This window comes from Antedon mediterranea, chromosome 4 (assembly GCF_964355755.1).
Source record: "Antedon mediterranea chromosome 4, ecAntMedi1.1, whole genome shotgun sequence".
In the NCBI taxonomy this organism is placed as follows: Eukaryota; Metazoa; Echinodermata; class Crinoidea; order Comatulida; family Antedonidae; genus Antedon; species Antedon mediterranea.
This window is the reverse complement of record NC_092673.1, coordinates 33589347-33617310: the sequence shown is the minus strand read 5'-3', so window position 1 is coordinate 33617310 and position 27964 is coordinate 33589347. Positions and strand designations below refer to the sequence as shown.

The window sequence follows — 27964 nt, the reverse complement described above, 5'->3', positions numbered from 1 at the left end:
GCACGCGCCCTTGTAAAGATTGTCTCTTTATTCGTGATATTAAAGTATAGGTTCCCAGCTTGGACGCAATGGAACGTAAACACAACACAAAATGAGTTGACCAATCACAAGCGACATTTCGGATGATCGATCGCGTCGTGATTGGTTACTTTACTTGCGGTTTGACGTTCATTTCTTTTAAAAATTAGTATTTAGAATGATAATATCTAGTCAATCGAGTGAGAACCCGAACATACGGGATTGATACCAGTCTCCACATTGGATTTACAATAGGCCTATCCCATATGGGAAGAAGGTCGTTTTCCCTATAGACATAACCCGTGAAAGGGTGGGGTTTTATCATACCCCCCCTAGCATGGGTAAATAACCTGTCTTTTTCCTGTTATAATACGGATAACATCCCACCGCGCTAGTTTGTAATACTCTTTTATATTTTAGTAGCTGTAATTTCATAATGATTTGATATTGAAAACTATAAACGTACAACCACATGTTCGCTGTCATAACGTATGTGTTTAATTTTGTGTAACATTAATACACAGGCAGGTTTTATTATTAACACAAGTAATAATAATTATGAAAATAATAATAAAACTTGGAAGAAGATGCACTTATTATAATTTCTCCGATCCTTTCCACGTTCTGGTTAAATGATAACGCAATTTCCTGAAATATTGATTTAAAGTTAACAATTGGAACATCAGAATTAAACCGTCAACCGGAATAGTGAATTGCCTAAAGGGAAGACATTATCTTAAATCAAGTTAATAAAATTCTTTCAAGATGATATACTTTATTGACAGTAGAGAATACAATTTATGGCATATTCATTAATCAATGTAGCATGTAGGAGACTAGATGTTGTTTAAACTAATGATGACGACTTCGACGACAACTGGACCGTAAAAAACCGTCTTCATTTATATAATTTACACAATTCATTTTCTCTAATTACAAACTGAGAAAATTGAAAGGATATCAGATACAAAATTTACAGATAGCTATAAACGTATTAAATATGCTGTTTATAGCTCTCTACTCGCGAAGATTATATTTCTGACATTGCAGCAATGTACCGTTACGGCATTTGGCACTCACGTACTAAAATAATGTTTATGCGAGCGTAAAAACATGTAGATAAGGAGCCCGAATAAAGAACATGATTTATGAAATAAATAATGCACTCATCCGTTATACCGTTGAGCGCGTAAACATAATGTTAAGTTAGTATATTGCACTCACCACCGTAACGTTATACAGTCGAGCGCGTAAAAATCATGTTGGGTTAGTAATAATTGCACTCACCACAGTTATACTGTCAAGCGCGTAAAAACGATGTTTGAGTAATATTGCACTCTTGACTACTATGCTGTCGAGCGCGTAACAATTATGTTAAATTAATAATTGCTGCACTCAGCGTTATATTGTTGAGCGCTTAAAATTCATGTTAAGCCGGCAATAAATACACTCGCCAAAACCCTTATCCCATTTAAATAATATAATGCAAACACCATTACGGAAATACCAGAGGAGATTTTGTATGCGCACGTGAAATTGGCACGACGTTTTTACGTGCGTGTACACATTTTACGGCGTTTTACTTGTGTGCGTATAAAAATTGTACAAATGTTATATCCGGACGTAAAATGGGACGGACATTTGTGTAGAAAAGTGGCTTTGTATGCACGGTTGCATTGCACGGGTGAACGTTTTTTCTATTCGGTGGTTAAACCTACAATGTTCTAATAATAGTATTTATTAAATCGATATTGACAATGGAAAATAATACACGTATATAGAAAACCGGTTTACTATAGTAATGACAAAATAATCAGACGAAAAATATGAATTCAATATTTGAAAGTGGGCGGGACCGTTTCTGATTGGCTGGTGATACTTGACGCAAATTATTCAAGTACAGGCACAGTGTAGTAACAAATTCGGCACTAATGATTGTGATTCGAAAGATATTGGACTACAGCTAGTATTATCTGAGAGGAACACATCTATTCTGCTACTTAGAAAGATGAATACAATTGGACAGTTGTGAATATACAGAAAGCTGAAGTATTTTTAAATGTGACATTATGGAGTTCTGGAATGTAACATTAAATAATTACAATGCGTATGATTATGAAGAATATAGTATTAACAACCTACCACCGATAAAAGAGTCATTTCCAGATGTCCATCCAGCGATAAAAGTATTCCTAGCGTCCATCTATGTCTGTATGATGGTTATATCTGGTATTGGAAATCTGTTACTGTGCTGTGTGATAGCCGCCTATAGACGTATGCGAACGACTACAAACATCCTAATTGGCAACCTAGCTTGGTCTGACTTTTTAGTAGCTGTCATTTGTGTTCCGTTTAATTTTCACTACTACACGGCGTCAGTGTGGCCTTACGGAGAGGAGATCTGCAAGCTGGTGAATTACGTGAAATCCGCGTCATTGTATGTGTCAACAAACTCACTGCTCGTAATGGCACTTGACCGGTAAGCTAATTAATTATAATAAACAAAATTGTATTTTAAATAGTGTCAGAAAAGAAGGGTACGGACAAAAACGACTTTTTAAAAATCTTTTTTTTCATATGCGTTAGGACGCTCGCGTTCAATAACCGGTAAGACAATTAAACGACGAGCCACATCCTACAATACTCGAAGGTCATTCTCTGCACGGTCAGAATGACTATTAGACTCGATAGCCGCGTAAGCTCGTGAGCGTCGTGAAAACGAAACGCCACTTACGGAATGTCCGCAATGTTTATTTTGTTGTGAATGAGGCACGGTAACGGTCATCATTCATAACATTATAGAAATAAAATTACTTAGTAATACGCTTTTCTGACCTACCGATGTGAACGTGAACAAACTATTGAATAGAGTACCAGCACAGATCAATACAACAACAATTTTAATTGAATTAACATAACAATATTAATATAACAAAATATTGTTAAAATAAATTAAAATTAATATGTCTACATATAACAACAAACAACGAATAATTCAATAATAGCAAATTAAATGTTATAACTCATTACAATAGAATATTTAAATTATATCAACAATTTAAAATACATATAGTGTGGCATCATCAACAAATAATTATAAGTTCATTAATAATTTGATAACGACACAAGAACTGCGTACTAAAAAAAATACGCGCGCGCCAAATGTTGTGTGTGACGTCACCTGCATTAAGTGCCGGTACTGCCGCCACAATGAGAGACGTTAATTCAACACAATTAAAAAAACAAACAAATTTGTCTACTCGATCCCGCGCGCGTCCAATGTCTGTCGTCACCACAGTGAGACGTTTTAGTACTTACGCGCGCGTCCAATGTTTCCTGAATAACATTAGGTGACGTCACTGTCACAATGAGAGACGTTAATATTCAACAACACAAAAAACACACGTTTTAATACTTACGCGCGCGTCTAAGTGTTGTGTCTACGTCACAAATCATTAAACGAAGCTTTTTCTGATTAGAGAACGAAAACAGAAAAATTAAGTATTGCTGGCCTTTTCATCATCCTAGTAAACCGTTTGATCTATGAATAAATGGTAACATTAAAAACGATTTAAAATGGATGATGATGAGACAGCAATTCCAATACAAAGGTTGAAAGAGGTGACAGATGATTCTGGGTTAATCTCATTATTGCACTGTTTTATAATTACACTACCGTATCTAGGTTGAATGAAACTAATTATGATTAGAACGCAGGAGTAGTCGAACTTTACTTCGTTGGATTGTAGCGTTAATATTGCTTTTCATGAACTGATTAAGCTTTTCTCTATCTATTTGTATCAAATACGGTTGTTACTACTGATCACATGTTAATCCGCTGCACGCGCTTTCTCTAATAGTGCAACCAACGTGACGACTATAGCTAATTTACACAAGAAATATACACAGTATTGTATAATACATCCAAAGACAAATTACTGAAAAAATTACAATGCTGTGGGTATCAGAGTGGCTGGATCCCAATGAAGATACAGTAGAATACATGGATGATTAAATGGTCAGCAGGAACATAAAATGACCCTTGGGTGTCCAGGCTGAGTTGTGTTAAAGCATAAGTATATATTGCCACTCGTTAGGGTTGTCTCCTGATTGATTGCGCTTTTTTTGTTTGTCGTCACAAAAAAAGTAGAAATAGAAATATTAATACGCATGCGCATGAGGCTTTCGATTCGGGATTCGCCCAAGGAGTGTGGGAAACATAACACGGTAAACACTATTTCATTTTACTTGAATAACACGCGTGTCTTATATGTAAGTAGAAATATATTGATATGGCATATAATGTATGAAATTGAAACGCAGTAAATTAATAAGATGGAACAAAATGCTCCATGAAGTCTCTGAATACAGTACCCGTTTGTCGTAGTTATCATATACTGTTAGGCCTATGTTTGTTTCAGTGGAAAATGGTTCCTTAATTATATGTATTTTTGCTCTAAAATATAAAGAAAGAATTCACATGTACTGGAAGTAATAAAATGAATATTTTCTTTTTAAGAAAAAATAAATGTATAAAATAATCATGTTAGAAAAACACTTTTTATCGCTTTATGCTGATGAACAACTCTAAAATGTATATATTTATATTTATTATTTTGTGTTTATTGTTTTATTTTTTTTATGTAAAAGGGTCCTGCGAAAACAGAATTGTAAACTTCTCTATGCAAGATACTTGCCATCATTTATATTATGAAACTATATTTAAAAACGATGAGTAAATAAATTTGAAATGTGTTAATAAATGTGTCATGTCAAAGGAGAGGTTCACTGTAATAAAGTGGTTTTAAAAACAATACAGGCAATATTAAAAAATATAATTTCTAAAAAAAGGAAACGAGGTGACTAGAAATCAGACCTAACAGACCTACTTCGTGAGTTTAATAAAGTCGATTTTTAGTATTATATTACGTTACATCTTGTTTTAGTCTACTGAAATAACCTTTTTTTTTTTATAGTAAATTGATTTTTAACAGAAAACGGTATATACAAGCGATCGGCCTAGTTATCTAAAGGTGCATTTGCAACAGGAATCAAAACTAGGCCTACATTATTCCAAATCTAAAAATATAATACATTGTCCACCACAGTCATGATACAGTATCATGTGGTGGACAATGTATGAGTATTACTCATACAAGACTGTAAGAGTGCGTTCAGACAAAGTTAAAAAAAAATCACAACTAGAGTAGACGTCATATAACAATCGTAGAGTCTCTGTTTTAAAGGTTTGTTCACATCGGATACAATGTGTATAACACATGATAACCATACCTACATGTTTATTAAAGGTGCATTCGCACGTCACCAGATCCAATGAGTGTAGAATTTAGAATACTAGATGAAAGACATAATTATAGAGGTACGCCTATGTAACTACTGTACTAAAGGTGCCTTCACACCAGATCCAATGAGTATAGAATACTGGATCAATAACCATTGAGAAGGCGAACTACTAAAGGTAGGCCTACATTCACACCGGATCCAATACGTGTAGAATACTGGATCAATAACCATTGAGAAGGCGAACTACTAAAGGTAGGCCTACATTCACACCGGATCCAATACGTGTAGAATAGGACTTCAACCTCAATCTTGTTTATAATTCATTAAATTCATGTGTTTAATAGCAAGTTTGTAAGATCACTTTAGAATCTCTAGTTACGACGCTATATATTATTATTTTCATATGTCTAAATTAAATTTAACCAATCACATTTCATTTTTACCTTGCTGTTTAAATGACAATAAATACTATCTATCGTATCGTGTAACTGTTAAAAGTGCATTCACATCAGAATCCAACACGTGTTTAATACTGTATTAACCCTAAAGTTATCAAAACTCGTTCTAAAAATTGAATATATAAATATGTAAGCCAGTCATATAGGCTTGGTTCCAGAGACGCAACGCAAGGACGTAACGCAAGCCAGTTGACAAATGACAAGCGACTGTTCAATTACTAATCAATCGCTTGTGATTGGTCAAATCACGTTGCGTTGCGTCTGTGCGTTGCGTCTCTAGTGGGAACCAAGCTTAACCTACAATAGACTTGAATTCATGTTGAATCCAGCTGTTGAAACGAGTGTAAATGTTATTTGAATACAGCTGTTGTACATAGAAGCGATTAACACTTTATGGCCACACTATCCTACAACTTATTAACTCATGGAACTCATATTTGACGAGATAAATCACATTCGCATTAACTATTTAAAAATATATAATCTACTTCAGATGAGTGATTATTTTTAAATCACATGAATAATAATAATAATTACACCTAACCTGCACAATTAAAGCCTGCGCCTAATGCGCGCCGTGTACACCCACCTTGACACTTTTGTTACTTATTAGGCCCTGTATATATCTTGTTTTTGTGATAAACGGAAAAAAGTATGGCAATGTAAACAAGAAATATTTCTTACAAAAAACGCCGCTCGACATTTTAAAATTAATCATTGTTCTTTCTACAGATATATTAATAATTTATAGAAAATATGTTTTTGTTACCATGGAAACGTGTAACAAAATAAAAATATGTTGGTTAAACGCAAAAATACACAAAATCTAACTTAATATAATAATAAATCACATCATGGCCATTTTGGTGGGTGTTAGTAATCTGGTTGTATTTCACTGAATAATTGATATTTCTGCTAATTTTCAACAGCATTTGAAATAAGACACGTGTACCTTTCTAACAATGTATTATTTGCCAACAAATATTTCTCTACTAATTAAAAATGGCATTTAAAAATGGTCAATTTTGAACTTTATGTGCTGTGTGTGTGACCTCAACCTGTAGGCATGCAACTGAATACCCTCTAGAGTCAACGTGACTTTTCACGGTGGTGGTACAAATGAAAAATTCTTCCGCAGTCTGTTGGATCGCGTCAACCAATCAAAGGGCGAGAATCCAAAATCGTTCAAGCGTGAGCCTTCATAAACTCTCTTTTCCCAGACGTTTTTTGGGTCTAGCAGCTGGGACCTATAAATTATTGTCGACTTTACAAATTCCTAAAACTGTCGGCCTTAGAACTATAGCTACCGCGATGATAAAGCTTTTTAATGAGTATGTCCTCTACAATACGAATTTTTGATTAATAATATTTATTATTAAATAGTATGTCGTTCTTATGCAGTAGGCCTTATTATAGCGCCAAATGCCTAGACTCAATCACTTCACATTATTACCCCGGCCATTTTTGGATCAAAAAAGTCCTAAAATATGCAACCTAAAAGTCTCATTATATCCCCTATTGTGTCTATTGCTAATTCAAAATTAACGCATCTACTACAAATATATTAGCATGACGTCATAGGTCATAGGTCGTCAAAATCGAATGCACCCTATCAATAGCCTATATTACTAGTCTTGATAATAATGATTACGTGAAAAATAATAATTGTGGCAACAATGGTGATTAAAACATACAATAATAGTTACAAATTAACAAAAAGTCATGGCCAATCACAGAGACAGGATAGAATTAATAAAAAATAATCACACAAATACACGATACATTAACCTTGTATTAAAACTCAAGAAGCACTTAACGAAAATCGCCTGATACGTGTGGAGTGTCACCCATGCTCTTATAGCATAAAGTAGTTTTAACGAATTTAATAGAATTGAAAAAAAAAATCAGTAACATTTAAATATAATCCGATTTCGTCGAGAGGTATCAATTGACAACTTGCATCATATTTTCTGAAATAATGTCGTCGCGCAGAAAAATATTAAATTGGAAGAACAACATTAAAGCCGATTAATAAATAGATACATGTTTTTAGAAAGTTAAATTAAATCGGTTGCTTAGAGTCGACGCAGTTTTTATAAAAACGAAGACGCGTAATAATAACACAATTAAAGGAGAATTAAACACGGGGGATAATGAATCAATTATAAAAACAAGTGTATTCGTCGAGTCTACTTTAGTACAGTTGCTTTGTGTTGTGTTTTTTTGCTCGCATGTCTCTACCAGATACGGTTCTAGACAGAAATTAGTAAAAAGTAAATATTTTGGCACATATGGCGTTTCATACGTATAATACATGAGTTCGTATTTTTAGTATTCAAACAAAAATTAAAACGCCGACTGGTGGTGGACTAACATAAACAAGGCCATATACATGGCTGCAGTCGCTTGCTCAAGTTAGTGTTTACCGACCGACCAACCGAAAAAACGACCGACATATTATTAGTGAGCTGTAGAGTCGCCTTACGCGACTAGAAAGACAATAACTACAGAGTCTAGCAAGTCTCCTCAAAGAGAGAAAACAAGTTCATGTGATCATGGATTAAAGGAATAGTTTTTATTTCACTTGTGTAATTGTAGCCCGCAGTTGGGGCAAGTCTAACCATGCTTTACGGGCAGGTATGAAGGACATTTTATTGGGAAGATGGTAATCGCCCTTCAAGTCATGGTTCTACAGAAAGATTTCCATCGAATATTTTACATAAATAAATCAGAAACTACGTTTCAGTATTCGTGTACTTGGCACAGAATTCATCATTGATTTTTCAACAATAGAAAATTAGATACTGTATATATTTTTACAGAGATAAATAGGCCGGAAGCAAAACTTATATAAAATACATTAATTTTTAAATTGACGCATTAATCTCATTATTTCGATTTTTATCTTAAGGTATTATAGATATTATATAATAAATGCGACTATGCACATGCGCAGAGTTCTAATTATTGCATCATTTGTGTATTATTAGCTTATTCTTAATAATAATAGGGCCTAAATAGAACTATTTCCCGAATATAAATTATTGAACATTTCAAGTAAACTCAGTTATTTTGGGCTATACGGATGTTTTTTTTAAATATTTTTTTTCATTGATTTTAAAATCAGAATTCAAACGACAAAAACTTTCATAAATAAAAAACAGTTTATTTATATAGTTCACTTGACTTGCAGAGATATAATTAAAGGCCGGTCCACACGTCACATTCGATTTGATGTTCACACTGAAATCGTTCGTTCGTTAAAAATTACGGTTCGATTTAACGGTGACGCTTCACGTCTAAATAGTTCAGTGTGCTCCGGCTTTAAGACATGTTCTGGACTATTTATCGACTGTGATTAAACTCTTCATAAACGCACAGTATGTATGATTTAATTTTAACATCCGGACTTCGGTCTAGTGGACAAATGCAATATTTTTTTCACATATCAGGTTAAGAATAAATTTATGAAATTAATTATGGCATAAAAATGAATTACCTCGTGACAACATTATCTATGATTTCTGCCTTAACTCAATGGGAAAAAAAATTAATACTGGCCGGATGAAAATCGGAATCGTGAAAATGGGTATATATTTCAAGACAGAACATTTTGGACCGAATCTGGTTTCAGTGTGAACGATAGCTTAAAATAACAGTACGTTCACACACGACTTTTCGACGACGCATACAAAAAGAGAAAAACATAAGATAAGATAAACAGATACAGTAACATGACCCTGTTCTTCTTCTTCCTGTCCCTGTTCCTATGATTTTATTTCCTATCTATTAAATTGAACTATTATACAAAATGTAATTTAATGGAAAAAATAAATTGCAGAAATTGATAACGTACCAATCCAATATTGAAGGCACAGTGAACAAATTACCAAGTAAACAGAAACGTTATCAAATTAGTTTAAATTTGATTCAGCTCAAGATTGTCGAACATAAAACTGATATAAAACATATAAAATTTGTAATTTAATTTTTAAATATAAAAAATATATAATACCGCGTAGAGGAATTTTTTTCATTCAATTGAGGCAAAGTAGACGAAATCAAATTAAAAATCCAATCGATCAGTGATCACTTTTAGAAAATAATAATCTTATCAACATAAGGGAAATACCTCATCTTAAAGCTCTGTCTACACTATCAAACCTTATTATGTGACAAAAACAATGTGATGTACCCATATATGGACATGATGATGTCATATCACTACCATATTTGGGCACTTTTTTGTCAAACTAGTTTTAGAATAGATACAGTACAGTTTTGTTCCTCCCACTGATGCCAGTCGCAGCCAAGAGGCAGTCTTCTCTAGCCGGGTCTCTAGCATCCAAATATATGCTGGGTCCGACTGTTGAAGGGCTTTCTTGACTGGGTTAGCTTCTTAGCTTGACTAGGATCGCACTGAAGGAGATTGCCTAATTTGATATGGTTTTCGGGCTTGTGCAAAGAGCATTCGTTTTGTTCTCGACAGATATGGGCTATGTACTTCAGGTAGTGAACATGTATATAGTCTTTTAGTGGAGTTGCACCGATAGATAGATAGATAGACCGGTTAAAAACATATATAAGGAGTTACTATTCGCATACGGTGAGTTTGGGAATTCTGTTAATATAAGCGTGGTTCTAAAGCTTGGTTCCCACTAGAACGTAACGCAAGGACGTAAACGCAACGCAAGCGTTTTAACCAATGACAAGCGAAGTTATAGACAGTTAGCAATGACAAGCGAATGGCCATCGCTTGTGATTGGTCAATTCACTTGCGTTGCGTTACGTCCTTGTGTTGCGTCGCTAGTGGGAACCACGCTTCACTAACGACGCAACGCAACGCAGCGAAGTGCTGTATTGCGTAATCACAAGTGGGAAGCGACGACGCAACAGTGCTGCAAACATCGTGATTTCACGCAGGCGGGGGCAAACACAATGATCGTTGCGTAGGTTGCGTTACGTTCCTTCGCTAGTGAGAACCGTTAAATGCGCGTGTCATGGGTGCGTTCAGATTTAGTTATTTACACAGGTAAAGTTGGCTTCACGGACTAATTATTGCTAAATTTGGTGGGTAGGTCACTAACTTACCCGGGTAGTTAACTAAGCCTGAACGCCGGACGACAAGTAATGTATAATATTTTACATACAGTTCTATATGTCGTTACAATTCGTTCACTACTGTACTCATTTCTTTAAAAGTAATATAAACAGAGGATTTAGTATAAAATTGATGTTTTTTCCTAGAGGTCACTTCTTAATAAAGTTTTACATACCTGACCGTGAACTAACCAACCGTGTCATAACCTTAAAAGGCGCGTGAACGTGATAGATTAGAAAATGTTATCAGAAAATGACTGAATTAACTCAAGTTTTCTGAGCCTTTAACAACAAGTGAAAATGAACTCCTTTAATTTAATGCATTTAGGATTAAAAAACAGAAGACAGTCAATTAAGGTTCGCTTCTTTACGTGCCTTTGCTAAATGCTCGTATCAGACTGTTATTCTTCTTCACAGATAGGCCTAGGCCTAATATTAATTGCATCTTTCATTTTTCATCATCCCGTCCCACTTTTATTTAAAGATGTATTATCCCCCAAAGACATGAAAAATGAAGATTAATTAAATCAGACTTTGAATATGTTATGTTGTAGTTTTAATAAATTTAATCACTTCAGTAGAAAAAAAAATCGAAAAAAAAAAATGTTTTCACTTATAAAATGACAAAATAAATGGTTAAATTCAACTAAAAACCCATTGGCTGGCAGCCAATTTGAGCATTTTTTTGCTATAAATTACAGGTTTTTTTTTAGGTAGTAAATACATTATTTTTTAGATCCAATTTTTGGTCAAAGTGGATAACTATTATTTTATAAAAATATAATTCTAAGAATTATTTTTTCAAGGGGACAATACATTTAAACATTAGAAAGGTTTGCTTCTTGACGTGCTTTTATACCTAACTTATCTATCTCAGATGTACCGCGAAACGTAGATTTGATAACATTAGTTTTCAGTTCGACGCTATTGTTCCATATTTCTATCTTAGGAAGATATTATAAAGAGTTTTTTAACAAAATTTATTATTTCAACAGTAGATTTTCAACTCAATTTCAATTCTTCGCGGTCAATGTAATTTCCGGGTTTACGATGAGTTCACCTTGCAACAACCTGGTTTCAACTATTTTCTCTCTTAATTGATATAATAAATAATATATTTACTGTATTATAATAACAATATTATTAAAATAACATCAAATTATTATCGTTAGTTCGACGGTTACTATTATTTTGATAGAAACTTTAATTAATTGTTGCTGTTTTAAACGTAAGTTTAATACAGGATCATGGCTAATATTCTTGAGCGCAACTTTAATTTTTTTCCTTTTATTATTTGTGAATCATTTTTTTTCATAATTGAAATTAAATAACTAATATTAGTATCCTGTTTGGTTAATAGGCGACAACCGATGAATATGTTATTATGGGTTTTCAACCTAACTTAGGCCCAAAGGTCTTAATTTGAACTATTACGCATTTCTGCAATTTCTCAATGTTTTCTTTGCAATTACCCATAAGCGATCGTCAACTGATTTCTGAACATCTTTAATCAGACATAATATTGTCACTCGCGGATATAGATAAGAACCCAACCACCTGGAATAAGATGTTTGTTTATGCAAACTGAGAGTTAAAAGTCCTCAAATTTGTTTTACAACCATTGTAGATTAAATTTGAAGTTTCACTTCATTTTAAGTAAACGTAATTTTTTTCTTTGATAAATACTTAGTTTAAAGATGTATTGTCCCCCCAAAACATGAAAATGAAGATTGTAATTTGACCAATAATGACGTAATGAATCATTTGAACTTTTGTTGTGCCTGCGTCTTTGCGTCTCGTCTAATGGGAAGCTTATAAATTGAAATTGCTGTAGGCCAACATCGAACCCTTCTTTCTATTTCCAAGCTCATAAATGCGTAAAATAACGATGTCAATGTATATATATACAAACCGGGCGGTTTAGAATTAATGTTCTTTGCCTCTTGTGTTTTCTAACAATACCATGAAAGCCCCAGTGGTCTAATGGTTAGGACATCTGCATATCAAGCAGGTGGTCCGAGTTCGAGTCTCGGTTGGGGCGACTTTTTCTCATTCTCACAGATTTCCTCATCTTTATCGTTTCAAATTAATTAATTAAATTTCAGTATATCACCGGGCGGTTTAGAATTAATGTTCTTTGCCTCTTGTGTTTATATATATATATCTTTAGAATTATATACAACTTTAATTCGCAACGTTGCGAATTAAAGTTGGAATTTATTCTGACTTGTTAAGCCTCCACTGATTGTGAGGGCGTTTGTTGTATGAGAGAATGTATCTGGTGGGTGAAAATCTGTGATAATACCATACATGGCTCTGTGGCCTAGTGGTATGATACTCGCCCTGTAAGCGAGAGGTTGCAGGTTCGAATCCCGCCAGAGACATTTTTTCATACAACTAAAAAATACGGAACTTTCGCCAATGAGCTATGCTCGACGCGATTATGAGATCATGTTCCGAATATGAGCACTGTTTCTATAATTTACAGTATGATTTATATATAATTTACACAGTGCTACGCAACTTCATTGATTTATATATATATATATATTTATATATTTATTTATTAATGTGCTTGTAATTTAACATTTTGCTCTTCCCTCATTTAAATTGAGGGATATGGGACAACTGCAGTGCCGACATGTCAATAGAAGCCGTAAGCCAGATAATCCTCTAGATGCGCCATTGGGAAGAAGAAACATTGTCAAATGAATTCCCCGAAGACCAGTACTATAATGAAATGTATTCATAACACCATTTCACACTCTCACTTAATTAGTTAACATAATTACTAGTATATATAATATCATTAATAAAATATAGTCCGTTCATAGAAAATGTATTTTTAATTTTAGATAACGGATCGAACGATATAATGTAACCGTTTAAATTACTCTTTAATATTTATAAACATATAAATGCATGTAAGAACTTTACAAAAAATGTTTACTTTCTAAAGACCAGAGATTCCGAAATCGATTGAATGAATAAATGAATATAATAAAATTAAAAAAATACTGTACAACGATTTACGGACCGAAATCGAACGAAAACCATTTACAGTGCTGCGACAGCGACCAAAATGACAATCTACATTTCCAAACTATAGTTTGACAAAAAAAGTGTGATGTGCCCAAATATGGTAGTGATATGAAAGATGGTGGTGATATGACATCATCATGTCCATATATGGGCACATCACATTTTTTTAAAACATAAAGTTTGATAGTGTCGACAGAGCTTTAGTGTAGTTTGTGTAGTGATCGAGAATTTCATGTATATACGTTTCTTGTTAGTTTTGTGTTGCGCAAATAAAGCAACAAAAATAAATTAAACAAAATAAATAAATAAAATATATTGAATTATAATAAGCAAATTGATACAAAGTACAAATTGTCCAATCTTAAAGATTAGCATTAATAAGTATTTGCGGTCACAAACTAACAATGATATTTTAAACGTCCCAAGGACACTTGATGAATTTAAAATTACAATTTAAATTATTTTGCAGGTACCTTTCATATAATATATTTCATATTTTGGTTTAAATTGCATTTTTGAATTAATAAACCATGTTTTGTCGCTCGGAGCCTTCCATATATCACCGTGACGAATGTTAAATTATGCAACGTTACATATTTGGGCAAACTTCTTATAATCAAATCTCATACCCTGTGGCAGTGGAAAACATAATTATTGATACTTTAACATCAAAAGGCAAGTTACGAGACACATAAATATAAAAACCGAACGAATAATAAAGTAAATAAATAAAAACAATATTAATATTTTACTCGTTTTCAGATACCAATTATAAAAATATTTAATTTCTAAGGATTCATCGTTTTTTCATAAATATATTATTATTCCTAATTTACTTCAGTCACGTGAGGAATTGTTGTTGACGCACTCGTGTAAATTACATTGATATACTAAATTAAGATATATAGCAATATTGTTTAATGTGGTGCAATGAAATAAGAAAGGCTTTAACTCAACTTGAAACGTGTTTAATTTAATGTTACGCTGTGTATGTCTTAATGTTTCCCTAAAGTGTCGTTTTAATGTACTGTATTATCTTATTCTAAACATTATCAAAGAAAAGTTTAACTAAAACTGATTTGTGGTTAATTCTACAAGCTGGGAGCTAACGGATAGTTCAATTAAGATCTATGAGACCACAATGAAAAGCAAACGTCTATTTTTACAATAAATAATCACTATAACAAAAGTTTGTGACGGGATGGAAAGTGATTTGACCAATCACAAGCAACGGATCATCCGAAATATCGCTTGTGATTGGTCCAAATACTTGTGTTGCGTATACGTCATTGCGTTGCGTAGTGGGGGAGATTAGATAGCTTTAGATTTGCGACGACATATGACCTAGGACTTTATATGTATAAATTATTCATCAGTGTAGCCAGTAGTAAAAATCAGGAGTTCATAACGCAAACATCAATCTCTGTCTATACTTTGTAGACAGAGCATTAGAAGTTACATTATAGAATTTACTAACGCCCTTCATGATGCATCAGTGATTTTGACGCTTTCCAGTGAACAACGGCTAATATCACGATCAGTGATTACGACACGTAGTCTGAACACCTTTAACACTACTGATTTACCATGGGCCAAATTCCATGGCCTAAAACGGAAACTTAGTAAATTGCCTTGGTAAAATAAAGCTAGGTTTAGCATTGCTTTTATTAGTAATTGAATAAACGTTTTCACTTGTTAATTAGGCCTACAATTGAATTAAAATGGACGCTGTTGTCTCAATCCAGAAACAGAAATCATTTTAGCTACATTGCTTTTCTATGGAATAGTAGGCCTACAGACAACCCAGATGTTTAAACTGTTAGGGCTATTTTCCGATAAAAGTAACATATCATGTATGCCCATGTTGTTTATCACTTGGTTTGTGTTTGTCTAAATACATTTATATCGATTTCGTTACTGATTTCACGACAAAATGCTATGATCTTCAATTGACTGTCACAAAACAATTTGTAAAGACAATTTTATACAACTGTTTAATTAACATTAATCAGTATAACATTTCAACTGGATGAGAATATAGGGCCTAATTATCTCTATATTGTATATTAGATTTTGTTTTAAATCGCAAAATAGGCCTAATTATTGTAACAGTTGGTTATAGACAGGTGCATCCTAGCGGGTTTAATGCATTGGCTTCCCCAGTCACAAATAACTGTACTGAGAGCCGGGAAAATGATAAACCTATATATTAGCACAGAGACGCTACGCGCCTTTGTCGCAAATTACGCCAGTTTGCCAGTTCCCATCATAATTGTTCTTTAAAATGAAAAGCAGGTGGAAAGGACCTAGGTGGCAACAGGTCCTTTACAGGTCCAAATTCTTTATCAATTTCATTTACACTCAATATTTGATACTATACGTACGTAGGTGCGGCGAGAGATCATTTTCGGTTACCACGTGAAATCTATTCCCATGGTTTTCCGTCACATCATGAATATTCATAGGCCCTCTGTAGTTTCTGCCTTAACATAATAGGAAAAAAAATAATACAGTGGTGTGGCAAATGGCCGGGTGGCAATTGGCCGGGTGGCAATTGGCCGGATGGCAATTGGCCGGGTGGTAATTGGCCGGATGGCAATTGGCCGGGTGGCAATTGGCCGGATGGCAATTGGCCGGGTGGCAATTGGCCGGATGGCAATTGGTCTAATGTGGCACTACGTAGACTATAGAGCATAATGCTATATAAACAAGAAAAGTGGCATTAATTGATTGAGCTTTTTGCAGATAACCTTTGAAATATATCTACTTACTATACACAATGTTTTCTAAAAACTATTTTTAAGTCTACTAAATCTACATCACAGTTTATAAAGTAATCGATGGCCATCACTGAATTCTTTAATGCTGACCACGTCTTCATGATTATACCCACTGCGGAACAGAAACCTTGTTGGCCTAAATACGACATTTTTAAACCATAATTCAAAATATGGCGATCCTTACGAAATATAATTACTGAAAGTGAATAAAAAATAAATAAAAATACAGCATCTCATACATTCAATCGAATTTAGACTGCTGAAAACGAATTTTTTAAAACCCCTTTAACTGAAGGTGCATCAATCTATATGATAAATAAATTAACCGGAGCTGAACTCGAGTCCTGATCCCTGAGGTTATAAAGGTGAAAGTTAATTTTAAAATCCTAAATTAATTTAATTTAGATTCTGCGAGTGTTTTTATAATTTAAAAAGTTAATATAAAACACAAGGTCAAGGTACTTGAAAAGAGGTTATTTAGTATAATATTAATATAAAATTTTTTAAAAACACGAACCAGCATAAAATAATCATACTTAACATTTGTCAAATTAAGAAAGAAGAAACTAGGGTACTCCGAGAGTACAAACCTCCGCCTACTGTAAAATTCCCCTACATAAAATTCCTCCTGAATATTTTTTTTAACATTTTTTTTATTAGTTCTAAGTGTAAATATGCTAACTGCACACTACAAAGTTGTGGATGACAGTGTGGTGTAATGGTTATGTATCCAGCCTCTCACAGTTGAGATCGCTGGTTCAAGTCCTGAGGTTTTTCTTTTTTATTATTTTTTTATTTATTTTTTTTTTTGTGGACCTTGATCTTTGACCCTGACCCTTCAAAATTTAACCACAATTATATGATGTGTCATTGATCATTGTAGCTAAAGTTTGGTGAGAAACGGATAAAAACTGTGGTCTCTAGCCAGTAAAATAGTTTTTTGTTAGTTGTGACCTTGACCTATGACCTTGACCTATGACCTTTTCCCCTCAAATTCGAACTCGTCCGAGCTTTTGGGGCATAGATCATTGTTGCCAAATTTGGTGAGAGTCGGATAAAAACTGTGGCCTCCAGGCTGTTCACAGACACACAAACACACAAACATACAGGGGTGAAAATATAACCTCCTCGGCGGAGGTAATTATGACAAACTGATATTAACTGCTGTATTATTTATTGTTCGTCAAATAAAGAAACAGTATTGCATTAACAGCTTGTAAAGAGTATTAAAACGTGCGCTGAAATACTGATATTTCCAAAAAAAACATTGAGATAAATCAATGATAAACAAACATTCAAAATAAAGTGCTTGACTTTTTCTAATTATATTGATAGGACTAATACTCAATAATTTTATATTCATTGCATTTTGTATATAAAAATTGCAATATTTCATTATCATATTTTACCTAAAATGCACAACAATGAGTTAAGATTATTATATTATAATATTCTAAAGCAAGCTGTGATATGAAATTTGCTATATTATTAATACTACTATTAGTTTAAGTATTAGTTTTGTACTATTTATCCCAAACACTCTGTTTATCTATTTCATTTTACCAAACTATTGTTAAAGTTAGTTTATGATCAATACAATTGTATTAATTACATATTAATATTAATGCCCTAAATCTTGAACATTTTTTAATAGACTGCTCCACGAATATTGTTCAAAATTCCATTACACGAATACATTTTAAAGATCACTATCACTCGATCACTTGATATGCCAGGCCTACACTATTGGTATTGTTGCACATTTTAAGATCAAAATCGGACACTGTCCGGGGGTCCTCGGGTGTTTTTTCAAGGGGGAGGGGGATGACGGGGAGAGTTTACTACTATTAGTATAAATATTTTTGTTGTAAAAACAATATCATAGTTTCAGTAATTTCATACTGAATGGTAGCCTTCTGCTCTTGATTTAAATGTATTTACAGGGACTTGCTTGATCTTGCTCGTCTCATATTCTGTAACATTTGATTGGTTAAGTATGCTAGTAAGCCTCAGGCTTTAGGCCGAACAACACTATAGTTGATTAAGATTAAAAGGACAACACTGGGTTGTCATAGATATTACAAAATATAACTGATTTGTCATCACGTTTGTATAAATAAGAAATGTTCGATTTGTGATGGTCTAAAAATCAGCCTAAAATTTGTCGAGGAATCGAGTGAAGAAACACGTCTTAACCTCACCCGAGTAGGCCTATCTAGTTCTCATGCTAGGCTATAGGCTGGCTACTAATGATTTCGTTCGTAGGCCTAACGTGAAGAGCGTCGTAAAATAAGTACGATATCTTACTCAAAATGTGTGTATGAATAGAGTTGGCAACATATCACAGTGCAATAATGTACCATTTGTAAAATGTTAATCTCAGCAGGTCTAGGCTATACTTTCACAGATCCTTGAACATGCATGTATTTGTATACAAAAAGTTATCAAATAATAATAATTCAACATTTATTAGTTTCTATCAATGGTATCAATGCAATAAAAAGAATGATAATTTATAATGAGAAAATACAAACAATACCATTAATAGAGGATCTTGCAAGAAGAGATTACTTGTCACACAAGACTCATAAACAAAAGAAAAAAATACATTTGTATATAATTATTAAATAAAATAAAAAAAAAGTCATGACAAAAACAGTTTGAAGGTCTAGTTTGAGTACAATCAAATTAATCCTATTTTTACAGGAAAATTTAGCCCTCAATTTCACTAAAAAATCACAAAGTAAATAAAATCAAAAGGATGTTTATCCTGTACAGTAAGAGGATTTGTCGCCGGTAATGCTTACAAGGCTAAAATATTACCACCACAAGGAGAAAAAATAATCGCATCTTTTGATAATAATATTGATCAAATTAAAATACTTATTAATAATTCATCATTATATAAGTAAAATAACAAGTTTGTAATGAAAACGATCAATTAATATTAATGTGTTTAAACAGCCTGTTCTATAATTTACTACATAGTTAAATATAGCTTAAATACAATCCATGCATACAACACCACATGGCCTTCCTTCATCATCGTGACAGGAAAACAATAATAACTAGAGGGTACTCCGAGAGTACAAACCTCCGCCTACTGTAAAATTCCCCTACATAAAATTCCCCCTGAATATTTTTTTTTACATTTTTTTTTATTAGTTCTAAGTGTAAATATGTTAACTGCACACTACAAAGTTGTGGATGACAGTGTGGTGTAATGGTTATGTATCCAGCCTCTCACAGTTGAGATCGCTGGTTCAAGTCCCACTGAGGGGTTTTTTTTTTTAATTATTTTTTTATTTCTTTTTGTTTTGTTTTTTGTGGACCTTGATCTTTGACCCTGACCCTTCAAAATTTAACCACAATTATATGATGTGTCATTGATCATTGTGTCTAAGTTTGGTGAGAATCAGATCAAAACTGTGGTCTCTAGGCAGTAAAATAGTTTTTTGTTAGTTGTGACCTTGACCTATGACCTTTCCCTTTTCCCCCTCAAATTCGAACTCGTCCGAGCTTTTTGGGCATAGATCATTGTGTCCAAATTTGGTTAGAATCGGATAAAAACTGTGGCCTCCAGGCTGTTCACAGACACACACACAAACACACACACAAACATACAGGGGTGAAAACATAACCTCCTTGGCGGAGGTAATAACTTATAATATAGTACTGTACCTCGAATGACAGTCTGATTGTGAGAATTAGGAAGATGGCCTGCATGTGCTGGAGGGGTTGGGAGATTTTTGGGATGAGGCAATACCTTGAAAACACCCTGGCACCCTCCGAAACGCCCGGGATATGCGTCCATTGTGACGTCACATGTCCTTGGGGATGAGCATTTAAAAACGTGTGCATGTTTTTCCAGTGAAACACGACATTTACACACATTTACATATATTTTACAACATAAACATCAGCTTATCTCAATATATAATTATTATTGTATATATTTATCAAAATTAATTTCGTTCTGCACTCTATTTGTTATGATAAAATATTGCTTATTACTGGTAGGCTTACAGTTTATGTTATAGGCCTATACATTAAAATGAAAGACTATTATATTATCAAAGGATTAACACAAGACAAAACAGATCAACAACAAAACTAACCGATCAATAACCAAACTAACCGATCAATAACCAAACTAACCGATCAATAACCAAACTAACCGATCAACAACCAAACTAACCGATCAATAACCAAACTAACCGATCATCAACCAAACTAACCGTCCAATAACCAAACCAACCGATCAACAACCAAATTAACCCATCATTAACCAAACCAACCGATCAACAACCAAACTAACCGATCAATAACCAAACTAACCGATCAATAACCAAACTAACCGATCAATAACCAAACTAACCGATCAACAACCAAATTAACCGACCAACAACCAAACTAACCGATCAACCACCAAACTAACCGATCAATAACCAAACTAACCGATCAACAACCAAACCAACCGATCAACAACCAAACTAACCGATCAACAACCAAACTAACCCTTCAACAGCCAAACCAACCAAACTAACCGATCAATAACCAAACTAACCGATCAACAACCAAACCAACCGATCAACAACCAAACCAACCGATCAACAACCAAACTAACCCTTCAACAGCCAAACCAACCAAACTAACCGTACAACAACCACACTAACCGTTCAACAACTAAACTAACCGTTCAACAACTAAACCAACCGATCAACAAGCAAACAATTGATAACCATTTATTCTGTCTGAAGTCTAATAAAATGACATCACGAGGGGCAATAATATTGCGGCGATGTATACAGCAATGTTATTATGACATCATTTGATAAAAATATTATTTTCGTCGTCAAAGACAACAGCAGTATATATATGGTTATTCTGTAGCTCTTAAATGAAAACTGTCCTAATTTCTTTTTTCTACAAAACAAATGCATATTTATCTATATTCTCGACAGAATAATAACTTTGTATAAACTTTTCGATCGACGTATTCTTAAACGTTAACATTTTCTTTCTTTTTCTCTCAGGTATGTAATCATTATGAATCCGCTGAGACCGCGCATGACACGGCTGTGCACTATTATCATCATTGCTTTCGTTTGGATATTCTCATTCTGCCTGGCAATACCAACATTAATAAATACAGCCGTTTTAAAAATTCACAAAGATGACGGAACGATTAAACAGTGTTTGGGAGATTGGACAAACGGACATCACTTGCGCAACTACACGTTAACATTAATAATAATTGCTTTTATTATACCTATGATTATAATGACTGCCGTGTATTCTCGAATCGCTGTTAAACTATGGTTCAGGAACATTCCAGGCAACCAATGTACTGCTCAGCAGGCTGCAGCCTCCGAACAGTCGAAAAAACGAAGTGTGCGCATGCTCATTATACTGGTGGTAACGTTTGCCGTCTGCTTTGGACCATATTACAGTTTCATTTTTTTTCGTGACGTCATGCTCTTGTTTACGCATACGGATCATTTGGTATATTACGGCTTCTACATTGTGGAATGCTTAGCAATGAGTAATTGTATAGTCGATACAGTTACATACGTTATTTTGAATCCAAACTTTAGGAAACATGCTCGTATGCTGTTGGCAGCGATATTTCCGAAATATTTCAGCAAGCCGTCTATAATGAGTGCACAAGGTATGCAGCTGACGCGTCGCGCAACAAACTCCAGTTACGTTGGACGCGTCGCCAACACCGGCGGCGGGAACAACAGTCAACGAACGCCACGTAGTTCTTTTACGTACCAACCTGTTTCGAGACTCGAAAGAACATCAGCTATTTTGATCGTTAAAGAAGATACAGATTCAACTTGAAGTAAAAGGGAAGAACTGATTTACAATCATGGTAATAATTCATGATTCAAGATTATTTGTTATTGAGTGAAGATAGGCTCAGATGTTCCTACTTGAAATTACAGACAATGTTTGAGATTGTATGTCTACATGTTGTGCAATATAGATAGGCCTACCGACATAAAACGACACAAACATAATTGTTAAAAATAATAATTCCTTACTTTTGGTTTTATTTCAAATAGTAAAATATGTCCTGGTTAGCTATTTTGAACTTATACAAAAGCTGTATTACTTCCAGTGGTTACCGATTTGTTGTTCAATTTGTGTACTGTTTGAGAAGTCTCAAATTAATAGATTTAAATAGATTAGAAAGTATACAAAGGAAAGCAACAAGAAATGATGTTTAAAAAAGATAGATTAAAAGTGCTAGAAATATAATCTATTGAAGACTTGTTTTAAATTAGACTTTTATTTATTTATTTTATTTTATTTTTTTAGTGGCCAAGGATTATTAGGATTTAAGGTGTTGAATGGTCACTGTCCTCATTCTTTCAATGAGTATATTAACACTAGTGAAAGATGTCCGTGTAGGCTTTTACGTTGGAAATCGAAAGGCAATACTTTTCATAATTCTGTATTTGTTTCCTTTCCTATGGGAGCACATACCAAATATGACATAACACACACAATTCAATATTTAAGGCTGCTTTAACAAAACACTTTATTTCATGTTATGTATAGTTTTATTTGTATTACAAGTGTTTAATTTTAATTAAGGTTATATTTTAACTGTTTGAATTTTTATGGAGTGAGTGCAGAATCTGCTTGAGCTTTAGCCTGGTTATTTTTCATTGTTGACCGAATCAATATTATTATTAATATTAATTAATGTTTGAGTGTTTGGGTTTATCTCAAACGATAACGACAACCCCCCCCCCTCCTACGTCACGAGTATGGGCGGCCTTAACTGCCTCACAGAGAGTACCACTTATAGCAGTCTGTCGATTACGTTAAAAGTGCAATGTCCGATCTTAGTATTATTATTAGATCATAATGTATAATATACGAGCATCATTAACAAAACACATTTCTTCATTTCTCGTTTAATTGTGCGTGTTTCACTCTAAAATGGCTACCACTTGCTTTCACTCATCATTTTCTCAACGATTATACAGTCTCTCTGGCCTAATGTCACAATTGTAATTACTCTACTTTCAACCACCATTAAAATAACTTATTTATTTCTACATGCAACAGCTATTATAATCCGTTGGTGGCGCCGTTTAATATCATGACGTCAGTGATTATACAGTGTCTCTGGCCTAATCTTCCGATTGTAATTACTGTTCTTTCAACCACTATGGGAAAATAACTTATTTATTTATCCATGGAACAACTATTATAATCCTTTGGTGGCGCTGTTCAATATCATGACGTCAGTGAGCAGAAAAAACGTATTTCTCAAGACAATGCCCTTTAATATATCGCCCACCTTTACAATTGTTTTTTTTTAAAGATTAAGATAATATAGAATATCTTCTAAACAATTATTGCGCACACAATTCTGCCATTTCTTTTTGCTATGACGCCTTTGCTACAGTGAAATGTAAATTACTAATACTATAATATTCTCAGCTCGGAATACGTGAATAATATAAAATATTCTATTATAAAATTAAAACTTTCGGAGAGAATAGAGTGTTAAGGGTTTATTTTATTTTGTGTCAATTGGAAAAATGATTTCGTAAAGTATTTCTTAATGTATTGTCACCCTGAATAAATATCTTTTTACATTTTTTTGTGGAATATTCCATTTTAATGTCACATAATAGTTAATCACTTTGACCAAAAATGTTACTAAAAAAAAAAAAATTTACTTAAAACTAATTTTATGCACAAAATAGTCAAATTGGGTACCAGCAACTGGGTTTCTGGTTGAATTCAACTGTTTATTTTTTCATTTCATAACTGAAAACATTATTGTTTTCAGTTTTTTTCTACGGGAAGTGAATAACTTTGTTAGAACTACCAAATTCAAAGTCTGATTTATTAATTTTCATGTTTGTTGGGGACAATGCATCTTTAAAATTTCTAGATTGGGTCACCTACTAAATTTTTACATTGCCTCTAATTGAATTTAAAAAAAAACCTAAAAATGTCAACAATGCATACAGTAGTCAGAAATATTCAAACGCCCTGACTCACGTCGCGTATTATTGAACAGACGTAATCGAGAATACGCGTAAACAAGTCTAAGTTGTCAGGTGGGAATAAACTGATGGTTGTCCTTGGTAATTTGCCTAGATATATACAAATAAACAAAGCAACAATATTTTTTTCCAAAAGAATACAAGTGCAGTAGCTCTCTTTATTTACAAGATATACGACAAAGGATATATAGAAATTGGCAACGGAAACTAAATAAATAATGGTCATAAAAACAGAAATAAAATAAGATTTGAATGAGAGTTAGGCTAAACTAAAATAACTAAGATATTATTTATTTCACAGCAAAACATCTGGCAACAAATCAAATCTCGAGTTACTTTTATAAACCAATTGTAAGATAAATGACGTAGTTGCAGAAGCCGTCACAACACTTATTTCACTGTAATAAACGAGAACAAAAAAACCCGCGTTTGATTTTCGCTGGGCATGCAGAACAGGTGTTTTATTGCGGCTATTATAATTAGAATCGCATAGTATTAAGTTAAAAATAAAATCAATATTGAAATACTATACTGGAAAAATTACGTTTTAATATCACTCAAGAGTCCAAATACAGCATGAAACTAAAATGTAATTCCAAACTAGTGATACTTTGTTCAATAGAACATAAACCTAGTCATATGAATTGTGTGACACACACATAAAACTATTGGTCAAGAGCTAGTATCCTCAACTATCGGAAGTATCTATAGCAGTACTGCTGGTTAAAACATTTTTATCCTCGCGTGTGACACGCGTGGATGCACGCGACACATGTATGTAGATGCGACACACGTGGATTCATGTGACACGCGTAGTAGATGCATGTGACACGCGTAGATTCATGTGATACGCATAGATGCATGTGACACCGTGGATGCATGTGACATGCGTAGATGCTAGTGACACGCATAGATGCATTTGGCACGCGTATAGATACATATGTGACATGCGGCGTAGATGTTAGTGACACGCGTAGATTCATGTGACACGCGTAGGTGCATGTGACACACGTAGATGCATGTGACGCGCGTGGATGCGGACAAGTTAAATTTCTATTTAAAATATCAAAAAAAAATACACGCAAATATTCCGTGGGTTATTGTAACGTGCTGATCAAACAAAATCGGGTGGTGGTTTATAGTTTTTAATAACACGCGTCAAAATGTTGTTAAAACATTGACGAACTTTTGTACGCGCGCGTCAATGTTACCGCGCGTTCAAATGTTGATAATAGCAATACGCTTTTCCTAGCCGCACGTCAATGTTGCCATGCTATCAACGGCTTTTGTACGTGCACATAAAGTTGTCGGGCTAATCCGAACGTTTCATGTTAACCATGTGTCCTTTTTGTTGTTGTCACGACGTCTTTTCAGACAGAACACAATATAATCGAATTATTATTATTATATTAACCCCGAATTATTAAAATGAAAAGCTTTATTTGCATTAGTAAGAAACAGTCACTATAGGGTCTACATATAAAGTCAGTACTGTATAGAGAGTGACATTTAACCAATCAATCGCCAACTCAGCAGATTCAGCGACGTAAGTAAAGCCATTGCTTTCAAATTTTATTTATTTATAATTTGGAATTAGAGTAGCTATATACATTATTCCATCTTATAAATGAAAATCCTCACATAGGCCAATGACTTTTCATAATACCATAAAATTACTTTATTAAGATAGATTGAGAAAACAAGATCGGAGAAGATTGAATGAATACGATATAAATCAATTACTTAATTTTGAAGTAGTTACACGAACTGTCTTCTTCATTACTTCGCGATACAAAATGTCAATGACGATGTACGAAAATTGTTAAGGTCAAAGGTCAGAGAGAGAGAAGAAAGAGACCGACTCGTACTACTCGAAAGTAGAAAAGAAGATTTTTTTAATGATGGAAAGGTAATATATTAGAGAAAAATAATGAAACATTTATTTTTTTTAATTAGGATGTTTGGAAAGGTTATGCGAATTATATACTACACTATTATAAAATACCCTCATAAAACAAATTAAAATTCGAATTAATCAAAAATTGTAATTCATTTGACATAAACAACTAAACATGAGGCTAAAATTAACTGAAAATACCCTTACTTATAAAACCATACACAATTTCATTTTTTTATTTTCATTTATTTATTTCAGTTTACAAATATATAAATATAAAGTGGAGGAGCCTAAAAGAAAGCAAAGCTTGTGGTGAATAGGCTCCTCAAAACAAAAACAAAAAAAAATATAAATAAAATAACACAATTAGAAAAACCAAAAAAAAAAACAACAATTTAACTAATATCTTTTCTCTAACACATATGTTTAAAACTAAAAAAACAAGTAAAAAAAAGATTATATAAATTATTTAAGAAATATCCAAATATATCAATAATAAAATAATCAATAATAAAAGAATTTACAAAGAACCTTCAACCAATAATAGTTTAAATTGACGTTTAAATAAAGCACAGTTATGAGATTTTTTAAGAAATAAAGGAAGAGAATTCCAGAGTTTAGGTCCAGTGTATACAAGGGTATTCATTTTAAGACTAGTTCGAGTAAATGGCAGGTGATACTGATCTTTTTGTCTTGTTTGGTGAGTGTGGTATTGTTTATTTTGAGTGAATTTACTGGATTATTATAGGTGGTAAGTGTCCGGCGGTTAATTGAAACATGATGACACCAACATTAAATCTATAGAGATCCTCAATTTTTAATATTTTATTTTTTTGAAAGAGATCTTGGGTGTGAGCACGAAAAGTTACCCCTGAGATAAATCTGAAAGCTCGTTTCTGGATTAATAAAATTTTAGTAATAGTTGATTTTGAAGCATTTCCCCAAGCAAGAACACCATAATTTAAGTACGATAAAATAAGAGTAGAATATAAAATATTTAATACTTTTTGGGGAAATATTGATTTCAATTTATACATCATGCCAACATTTTTTGATAATAGTTTGCAAAGGTAATTAACATGGGATTTCCAGTCAAGTCTGTCGTCAATAAATATACCAAGAAATTTTGTGTTGGTTATTTGATTAATAGGAACATTGTTGAAAATAATATCTTTTGGTAACATACTATATTTGTTACTAAACAACATAAAATTGGTTTTTAGCATATTTAGTGATAGCTTGTTTGCATGTATCCAAGTAGTAACTTTTTTTTTAGTTCTTGATTAACGATGTCACAAAGACTATCTGGATCATCATGTGAATAAA

The 27964-nt window shown here is 33.3% G+C and overlaps 2 protein-coding genes and 1 non-coding gene across 3 annotated transcripts in view; 2 read left to right on the top strand and 1 right to left on the bottom strand.

Moving 5' to 3' along the window:
* The window catches only part of LOC140047371 (4-trimethylaminobutyraldehyde dehydrogenase A-like), a 35066-nt gene extending 29634 nt beyond the window's left edge, over positions 1 to 5432 (bottom strand). Inside the window, exon 1 of the mRNA XM_072092360.1 lies at positions 5315 to 5432. The gene's annotated coding sequence lies outside the window, so the exon portion shown is untranslated. The remainder of the gene's footprint in view (positions 1 to 5314) is intronic.
* On the top strand, positions 1689 to 25375 carry LOC140047372 (prokineticin receptor 2-like). The gene is made up of 2 exons (XM_072092361.1): positions 1689 to 2497; positions 21739 to 25375. The coding sequence occupies exons 1-2, from the start codon at positions 2088 to 2090 to the stop codon at positions 22547 to 22549; spliced, it is 1221 nt and encodes a 406-aa protein (XP_071948462.1). The 5' UTR covers positions 1689 to 2087; the 3' UTR covers positions 22550 to 25375.
* On the top strand, positions 12850 to 12921 carry Trnad-auc (transfer RNA aspartic acid (anticodon AUC)). The gene has a single exon. It is a non-coding gene; the product is annotated as a tRNA-Asp (tRNA).
* Positions 25376 to 27964: the final 2589 nt, after the last annotated feature.

Bases quoted from the DNA above. Each gene is read 5' to 3' on its own strand.
- LOC140047372 (XM_072092361.1), top strand. From the start codon at position 2,088: ATGGAGTTCTGGAATGTAACATTAAATAATTACAATGCGTATGATTAT. The intron at 2,498-21,738 runs GTAAGCTAATTA...TTTTTCTCTCAG, and splicing joins CTCGTAATGGCACTTGACCG to GTATGTAATCATTATGAATC.